General features: G+C 45.8%; 2 protein-coding genes across 2 annotated transcripts in view; both read left to right on the top strand.

Moving 5' to 3' along the window:
• Window positions 1–3,379, top strand: part of FAM3B (family with sequence similarity 3 member B) — a 45,970-nt gene extending 42,591 nt beyond the window's left edge. Inside the window, exons 7-8 of the mRNA XM_018552697.1 lie at window positions 1,510–1,642; window positions 3,239–3,379. Of these exons, the coding sequence (XP_018408199.1) occupies window positions 1,510–1,642; window positions 3,239–3,322 (217 nt within the window). The 3' untranslated portion in view covers window positions 3,323–3,379. The remainder of the gene's footprint in view (window positions 1–1,509; window positions 1,643–3,238) is intronic.
• A 5,998-nt stretch (window positions 3,380–9,377) lies between these two features.
• The window catches only part of PSMG1 (proteasome assembly chaperone 1), a 12,600-nt gene continuing 12,267 nt past the window's right edge, over window positions 9,378–9,710 (top strand). The window contains exon 1 of the mRNA XM_018552694.1: window positions 9,378–9,578. Coding sequence (XP_018408196.1) covers window positions 9,454–9,578 — 125 coding nt within the window. The 5' untranslated portion in view covers window positions 9,378–9,453. The remainder of the gene's footprint in view (window positions 9,579–9,710) is intronic.

The raw sequence follows: 9,710 nt of genomic DNA, 5'->3' as shown, positions 1-9,710 counted from the left end.
CCTGACTTAATTTACTTTAGTACATTTATTGCAACTGTTTGAGCTGCAATATATGCATCTTAAAGAAGAAGTAAGGGTATACTATACTTGCCCACTGCTTAGAGCTTGGGTAGGACACTAGCTGTCACACGCCGAGTCTAACATTGAGAGCGAAGCTCATGTGACTGCTGTTTGCTCAGCTCCCTGCATAGACTGTCAGTCACCGCCCCTGCAGGGATTCCCCCCTCCCCTCTTTATGTTCCTTCAGCACTCATTGGAGGGACATACAGTGCAGGGGACGGGCATAGCTGGCTCTAGAAAGGCGGAGTCAGCTGTCACTTACATCCAGCATTTGTTGGGATCCTTCATGACTATAACATTAAGCGCCTAAATACCGGATACCTATAGCTGCTGCACTTTATATGTTATGAAGAGGCTTAGACGATTGTGCTGGGCACTGGTATTATAGATGAATTATCATAGAGCCCAGCTTTTGTAATAAAACTCTTGTCACCTTTACTCACAAACACACCCTGTATCCTTTTCCACGTGTGCTAAAATAAACCATAAAAGGAATTCTACACGAAAAAAGCTTCTACAAAAAATATGATGCATCCAACAAATAAATAACTGATATAATCCTCTCTTCTGTGCAGTTGTGTATTCTCTTTACTCACTTTTCACTGTGCAATGTATGCATGCCTGGGGGACTGTAACTGGTTCCATAGCAAGTTTAGAGTTTAAGAACGGGCAACTTCTACCATAAGGGTGTTTTATATCATTTTATGGAGACATAATTCTAGTTCTGATTTAAGGTGACATTAAAGGCAAACATTTTCCCCCCTCCCCCCAATGTTAATGTCAGCACTAACCTTAAATGATGTCTCTTAATCCGATCTTCTTCTTCTTTCCCCATGTTTTCATCTGTCCCTCCAGCGGTGCGCGGCTCTCCGATCCAGCGCTGACTCTCTGCTAGCAGGCACTTCTGATCCCGCGGTGTCTGCATGCGGGTGCACGCGTCCATAGACTTACCTTGCGTCTCTGCTCATCTCCCGTCCGAGAATCCAAACTGCGCATGCGCCCGCCCCAAGATACTTTGGGCCGCCCGATCAGTTTCGTTTTCTCGGACGGGAGCGCGCGGAGAAAACAATGTAAGTTTAAACCGCTGTTAAAGCGGTTTTTTTTTTAAACTGTTTGCCTATATCTACTGCTTGTCAGCAGTAGATATAGGCAAAAAAACGGGAGTGTTTAGAACCCCTTTAATGTGTCCAGGGTAATATGTGTGCACCACACACTTAGATGGATGGACATATTGATACATATAGAATAGATTGTTTATATTATCATCATTTATTTTCATTATTTATATATATATAATTTTTGTAATAATTTTTTGTATTTCTTTTATTTCACTTCCATTTTCTGATCATTTGAAGGACTACTGTTTCTAGATATTTTTGGTGCTGCCCCACAGTCCAATGGAGGTTCATGTTGGCACAATCCCTCTTTAACATACATCTCTACTTACAGGTTAAACGACGCTGCGAAGAAAGCTTTCGAAGACCTCGGCAGTAAAGAAATCCGTAACGTACGATTCCGATCCGGGTTTGTTTTCTTGGCTGTTAAAGGTGCCACCATCCCGGACTATATTGAAAGAGAGAAGGTGAGCCCTTTATTATTCTTTATCTTCATTTGTTACAAGCTTTTTTTTTTTTCTTTTTTAAATGAATATTTCATTGACGGTCCTAAGAAAAAATGATTTTATAGCCGTTATTGTTTTTTCAAGGTGCAGGCACCTACAGATGTGTGCACCTGCCTGCAGCAGCATTCAATGCCTGAGTACTGAACAGGCAAAGCTTGCTCAGTATTTTGCCTGCCTCCTCCCACCCTCCATATATTCCTACTGGGCAATGAGGCAGACCTGCATAGTAATGGACCAATAGGAATGTGTTCTGATGTGTTGGAGCTTTGCCAGTTCAGAACTGCTCGGGGTTCAGGTGTAGATGGGCAATGCACACGCTAGTCACTATAAAGCTATTTTTCAGTATAAGGCCATATTGTGCAGATGGCAGTATGTAGGTGGACGGCAGGTTTCTACACATGGTTTGCTTGTTGCAGTTAGCGGGAGTCGCTGTGCAATAACAGTATCGTGGGCCAGGCCAGTCCAAGCCATATTGATATTAAGTGGAGCCTGGAGGGCTCATGCATGTCTGGGATTCTCTTCCATAGTGCTTGACTCTTATACAATGACCATTTAGGCTTTCCAAATGGGGCTGCAGCTAACGATTATTTTCATAATCGATTAGTTGCCTGATTATTTTTTCGATTAATCGATTTAGTTGCATTAAAAAATATTTCTCTCTCTCCACTCCCTCCCTCCCTCTTTCTTTTCTTTCTTTCTTTTTCCCCCAACTATTCTCATAATCGATTAGTTGGTTGCAGCCTTATTGCAAAGACATTTGGTGCACAGAAAGTCAATTTTTATGAATATATTTAGAATAAAGTAGTATTAAACTTAAACATATTTTCAATAATGTATTGAAACCAAACTAATATACATCACCCAGAAAAGTATTTCTTGACATTTTTGCTCCAGTGCTCACAGTCACCACGTTTTCAGCTCCAACTCTCTCAGCTCCCCTTCCCTGAACTTTCTCTCCAGTACAAGATCACAAGAGACAGAGCAGTCTCCTGCAGCTGTCCATCTACTGGTTTGGAGGAGGAGGGAGCAGAGGAGTGACTTTCCTTGCTGTGTCTGTATGATTGTAGAGACGCACAGCTTACTGGCACACACAAGGGTGGCTCCATAAGACCGTACAAGGGAATGGGGCCACCCTAACACAGGATATCAGGGCCAGTGCTCAGGGGACCAGCTGATTCTGCAGGAAACTAAAACGTAAACATCAAGGAACAGCATCCATTGTAAGCAATTAATCAGAATTTGAAATAGCTTTAAAACATTTTGAGGGGAATTTATCAAAATTGGAGCAGACAAGATCTGGAGCAGCTGTGCATGGCAACCAATCGGCTTCCATCTTTCATTTTCCATTCTTAACAGACTGAAGAGAGAAGCTGATTGGTTGTCATGCACAGCTGCCCCAGATTCTGTCTGCTCAAGTTTTGATAAATTCCCTCCATTGACTTGACTTTAACATCCCCGGGATCTCTCCTCCTGTCCGCAGTCCCGCGCCTCTGCACTGTGTTGATGTCGCTCTCCTTCCGCTACATATAACCGTTGTTTCTGGTTTCTCCTGTGCAGATCATCCATTCAGAAGACACCAGGAACAGATACAGCGGCTGGCCGGCAGAAATCCAGATCGACGGTTGTTTGCCCAGAAAATAAAGCGCAATTCTTCTACAGCTTCTCTATCCGTTTAAGTCGAATGAACTGCAGCAAGGAAGATGGCGGCAGCTACTAGTCCAGTGGGTGCCGACCATCCACGGAGCGGCGAGAGGAAATTCCAATGATGAAGAAGCCCGTGCCTAGAAATCCTCTTTATTTTTGTACAATATTGGAACTCCAGAAACGTCTTATTGAGGCCTCTGTACAGAAGACTTTATTTGTATATTTGGTGAAAGTGTCTTTTACTACTGACTGTAGATATTATCAATCAGCTGCTGCAATCCTCCTGTGGACAGTCACGGTGTTGCCTTATCCAGTATCCGTTGCACTAACTTGTGTTGGCTTACACTGGACCGTTAAAGCATCCGGTCACTTTAAAGATGAAGTTTAATTTGCTTCTATTTTCCTTCCCTGGTTCCTTTTTACTCGCTCAGCAACATGCTAATGACATTTTTAAATAAAACCTTTCCTCACATTTGCCTCGCGTAGCTTATTTTAGGCCCAGTGGTGTCATCATTGGTTCTCTGTGCTTCTCTATAAAATGCAGGCAGATCGTGGCTGGTGGGAGGGGCCAGCAGGGTGCTGTGCATTGCTTCCTGAAAACATCACAGCTAGGGATGCACTGATACCGGTTTTACGGTATCGAGTATGAGTACCGATATTTTGCTTTCAGTGCTCACCAAAACTGAGCTTCCCCTGGCATGGAGCCGGTTTCCCGGGCAATCGGGAAGCAAGACAGCAGGTAATGACATCCTGCCCGGCTTCCTGATTGCCCTGGAAGTCGGCTCCATGTTGTTTGGCCAGCTTGATTGTGATTGACCGGGAAATCGCCTTTCCAGCCAATCAGCATCGAGCCAGTTTGCCGGCCAAGCAGAAAGCCGGGCGGCAAGTAATGACCCGCCTTCCTGATTGGCCAGGAAACCAGCTCCATGGTGACTGGCTTCCCAGCCAATCAGCAAGTAGACGGTTATTCAGCCAGCTCATTGCTGACTGGCCGGGAAGCCGGCTTCCCAGCCAGCTGTTCGGCATGCTCGATGCTGATTGGTCCAAGAAGGCGGCTTCCCAGCCAATCGGCAACGAGCCAGCTGTTCGGGATGCTCGATGCTGATTGGCCCGAGAAGCCGGCTTCCCAGCCAATCGGCAAGGAGCTGGCTGTTTGACCGGCTCGATGCTGATTGGCCGGGAAGCCTGCTTCCAAGCCAATCAGGAAGCCAGGAGGTGGGTCATTACTGGTCACCCGGCTTCCGTTTCCCCTATGGCACTGCTGGTCAGAGGAAATCTTCCTCTGATCGGAATTTCCGGTATCAGGGTAAGTATCGGAGCATTTGGGTGAATAGAAGTACTCGCCCAAATACTCGGTATTGGCACCGATCCTGATACTAGTATTGTTGCATCTCTAATCACAGCATCCTGCCTTAGTACTCCTCTCAAGTGCCCTCAGCCCTGATGCAAGCAGTGGGCTGGCTCTTGGGAGGATTATGCAAATGATCAAATGCCCTGATGGGTGTATTAATCTGGAGGGATGGGCCAGGTGTATTGTCATACCAATATTTTATTATACACAGACAGTAACATACAAAGGACGTGATCAGTTTACACATTTCAGCGGCAGGAGGACTTCAGTCATAGCTCATACATGTAATCCATGAATTTGTATGCAGACTAACCAAATTAATGCCCGCATGCTGATCCTCTGTAAATGCAAAAACTGAAATGCAGTGGCCAGGGACAGTGACGCTGGGGGGTAATGAGGGCTAGATGATGCTGGACATCCTCCAGCCAGGAAACGAGGCGGGCTCCATCTGACTTGCTGCAGCTTCTGATGCACATTGTGGGAAGCTCCCAGTGTGCAGTGATATCGGAGTAAGGTATTTCAGTCCAGGAGAGGAGCCGGTACCACTGTACAAGACTGATTGATGTTAAACTTTGACCTTTAGTGTATTTAAAATTTAAAAAACTGAAATTGGAAAAACATGTAACTGCAGCGCGTTCATTTCAGCCACACCGGAGGCTCATACACCATGAACTGTGATTGAAATCGGCCATTTTGTGACAGATAATTAAAAGCTGATACATTATATGACCAATATGTGGACTCTCCTCCATCTGATGGAGGTCAGGTGATCTCAGTGACGGGTCCTGATAATGATACAACATACAAAGACATTTAAGACACTTGTGCGCTTCCAACCATGTGGTAACTGTTTGGGGAAGGCCCTTTTCCTCTTCCAGCATGTCTGTTCCCCTGCGTACAAAGCCACCTCTATATGGACATGGGTTGACCAGTTTGGTGCAGAGGAAGTTAAGTGGCCTGCACAGAGCACTGACCTCAACCCTACTGATCACCTTTGGGATGACGTGAAGCCATGTCTTCTCATCCAACATTAATACATGACAGCTCAAATGCTTTCTTAGCAAAACGGGCCCAAATTCTCGCCGTCACCCCCCAAAATATTATGGAAAGCCTTCCCAGAAGAGTAGAAGCTGATATAGCCGCCAAGTGGGGGAGCAACTCTTAGGGCTTGTTCACACCAAGCGTGGAGCAGGTGCAGAGCAGAGCAGGTGCAGACCGGATGAAAACTGCGTCCAATGTATTCCTATGGTATTTTTAGCTCAAGTTCACATCGCAGCGTGCAGATCCAGAGCAGGTGAAAAAACTGCAGCATGCCCTATTTTACCTGCTCTGGATCTGCAAACACATCAAAAATGCATGCAGATACCTGGAACGCACTGAAAGCCCATGTTAAACAAGCCAAAAACGCATCTAAAAGACTAGCGTGCGTGTGCAGAAACCTGACCGGATCTGCTCTGCATTTGGTGTGAACAAGGCCTTAATGTCCATAGTTTTGGAATGGGATCCCCGACGAGCTTTGGAATGGGATGCCCAACGAGCTTTGGAATGGAATGCCAAACATGCTTTGGAATGGGATGTACAACAAGCTTTGGAATGGGATGCCCAATGAGCTTTGGAATGGGATGCCCAATGAGCTTTGGAACGGGATGTCCACAAGCTTTGGAAAGGGATGCCCAATGAGCTTTGGAATGGGATGCCCAATGAGCTTTGGAATGGGATGCCCGATGAGCTATGGAATGGGATGCCCAATGAGCTTTGGAATGGGATGCCCAATGAGCTTTGGAATGGGATGCCCACAAGCTTTGGAATGGGCTGTCCAAAGACCTTTGGAATGGGTGCATCGAGCTTTGGAATGGAATGCCAAACATGCTTTGGAATGGGATGTACAACAAGCTTTGGAATGGGATGCCCAATGAGCTTTGGAATGGGATGCCCAATGAGCTTTGGAACGGGATGTCCACAAGCTTTGGAAAGGGATGCCCAATGAGCTTTGGAATGGGATGCCCAATGAGCTTTGGAATGGGATGTCCAATGAGCTTTGGAATGGGAGGCCCGATGAGCTATGGAATGGGATGCCCAATGAGCTTTGGAATGGGATGCCCAATGAGCTTTGGAATGGGATGCCCACAAGCTTTGGAATGGGATGTCCAATGAGCTTTGGAATGGGATGCCCAATGAGCTTTGGAACGAGATGTCCACAAGCTTTGGACAGGGATGCCCAATGAGCTTTGGAACGGGATGCCCACAAGCTTTGGAATGGGATGCCCAATGAGCTTTGGAACGGGATGTCCACAAGCTTTGGAATGGGATGCCCAACAAGCTAATATAGGTGTGGTGGTCAGGTTCCCTTGTATCTGAAGGTACTTGTAGGGATGGATTTCTGTATAGCCAACACTGGCCTAGGTCAACAGAGCTGATGCCTGCTTGCCATGATGCTGATAGTTACACATGTATAATAAAAGGTTCCAGGTTGCCTCCCTGCCATCCGTGCGGGTCTTCACTGCCATCTTTGCATTTCCTGCGCTGTTCCTTGGTGACCTAGTCTATCACAAATCTACTGTTCTAGTATTCTGCTCTGCTCCCTTTATAAAAGGTAGGTAATCCACAGTGGGTCAACCCCTAATCATTTTGGAGGGGCATGGTGTTTACTGTTTTAAGATCTTCTCTGTATCAGAGGGGAAGCCCACCCATAAATCTGTCAGGAGGATACAAAGTATCTTAATATTATTTTGTAGGTTGTTTTTTTCCTTTCGGGGGGGGGGGGGTTGTACATCGAAAAAAAACCCCTGTGAACAAAAAATAAAGCGTGAAATCACACCACGTGAAAAAGTGCACGGGGGTGCTGTGGTCCTCCTCCTCCGAAGAAGCTTTGTCCTATCATCATTGCAGACAAAATAGGATTTGATGGGACTCCTTGGCAGCAGCATTGTTTTCAGGCAGCTGCTGGTGCTGCGTCTGCCTGAATACAATCTCCGGCAGCGGATATTCCTCCATCCGCGCTCTTTGGCATGGATAGGAAGTTGATTGATTTTCTCCAGCACATGGGCTGAACAAGAGATCTCAAAATCAAGCCTTTAGGCCAGGGGTAGGCAACCTCGGCACTCCATCTGTTCTGAAACTATAAATCCCATTATGCTTCTGATTCTGGAAATCAGAACTGTTAGTGTTATAACCTGTCAGCTTTCTTTTGTCAACTGTGTTCCATTGGGGGAGATTTCCCTTCACTTCCTGTCCTACCACAACAGGGTAACCAGAACAAGTGACCCCATTGGAATATTCCCCATCTATTCCTGTTTTAGTGGCACCCCAAAATTTGGGATTTTCTTGTGAATGAATGGTTACAAGTCCCATCTGCCACCACAGAAGAGGGACTCATAGATCTCAATTGGGCACAAGCGTGGTGACATCATAGTCCATTACCAGCGACGTCACTGGTTGCCAGGAGCTGGGTGGGATGCCATCCAGAGCCAAGAGTGGGGCAGGGGCAGCCTGGTTGCCAAGAGTGGGGCAGGAGGATGTGTGTGGGAGAGTGGTGGGGAAAAAAATCAGCGGTCTCCATAGGTCTGTGAACTTTTTCTGACCCACAGAATGGTGCCCCCCTTCAAGTGGTGCCCAGGGCATGTGCCATACTCTGGATATCATTGTCTGAAAGGTCACACCTGGTCGAGCGGCAAAGAGAATCGACTTTAGGGACCAGAATTGAAGAGGAAACGTCACCACCACTCAATCTACGATCAAAGATTAAAGTGATTTTATTTATCAAAAATTGCCAACATTTGGGGGTCCCTTTGCACGGTCCCTTCCTCAAGGCGGCACAGTGACAAAGGATGCATGCATGTACAGAATTGAAGTAGCCAAGTGTAACCCATAGCAACCATGTGTATTCCTTTGCCATGAGATCTGACAATATATGGATCTACCACATGTTCTTAAAGTGGATTTAAAGCCCAAAGCACCAGATTATTATACCCATACAGTGCGGCCTCCCTGCAAGGGTTAAATGCTCTTTAGGGCTAGGGGTTGAGGATTAAGCTGCAATACTTACCTAATTCCGCCCTCCAGCAGTCTTCCTGCACATCATGTGACCGGCCCACCACATTCTCTTCTCTAAGGTACTCAGGCCGGTGGTTGCATGCTAACAGCAACATATGTAATGCAGAGCCAGGGCCTGCAGGGGCAATAAATCTGCTTGAAGGTTCAATTTACATCACACAAAATTGAGGGTGACCCCATGAGAAGATCACATCAGATCTGCGACAAAATTTTGACATATACCGAAATGAGAGTGCATCACTGACCTGCAACAAATGAATGAATTAGTGCAAGCTAATTTTAATAAAATGCTGGAGAAAGGACTATTTAAGCAGGCATAAAAAATTGGCAAATTTTTGGGGATAGGTCAACCTCTTAATGTATTTATATTCTGCAACAATTTGTAATTATAGATTTTAAAAAAAGACAATTTTCTATGTATGTGAATAGGTAAAAAAAAAAAAATTCTAATGGTTCTTTGTGTCCATTGCTGTCATTAGCTTTCATAGCAATGTGATTCGGCGCCATCTAGTGTCCGTTTCTTGTAAGTGTCAGCACAATCTGGCAGATGGTATTATGTCTCCCTCTAGTGGCCGCTTATGGTTATATCCCTCAGTGTTGTCTATGGCTGCTCCCTCTGCTGGCACCTACTGCAATGCAGGCCCTCCTGGTCCCTCCTCTAATCTGAGGCCTGTTGTCTGTGTCATGCTGATCAGGAAGCAGTTTGTTGCTGCAGACTGGAGGCATGGCCACGTTTTTCGGAGAGGTTTTGTCGGTGTTCAGCCGGGCAGTGGATGATGAGGAGGAAGATGATAAAGAAGAAGAGGATGAGGAGGACAGAGAGATCAAGAGAGAGCTGGAAAAGAAAAGGTTAAATTCTATCATACACATGTGCACTTCCTTGGGAAAAGTTACAATGTTGCCTTGCTAAGATTTTGCTGTAGGTCAGTTGCATGATATGTGATTTGCAGTATTTGTGAGGTCTGGGGCTTATAATACAGG

This window comes from Nanorana parkeri, unplaced genomic scaffold (genome assembly GCF_000935625.1).
Source record: "Nanorana parkeri isolate BGI_ZX_2015 unplaced genomic scaffold, ASM93562v1 scaffold95, whole genome shotgun sequence".
Taxonomy (NCBI): Eukaryota; Metazoa; Chordata; class Amphibia; order Anura; family Dicroglossidae; genus Nanorana; species Nanorana parkeri.
Note: the sequence above shows the minus strand (reverse complement) of the source record. Positions and strands in the feature narration are given on the sequence as shown.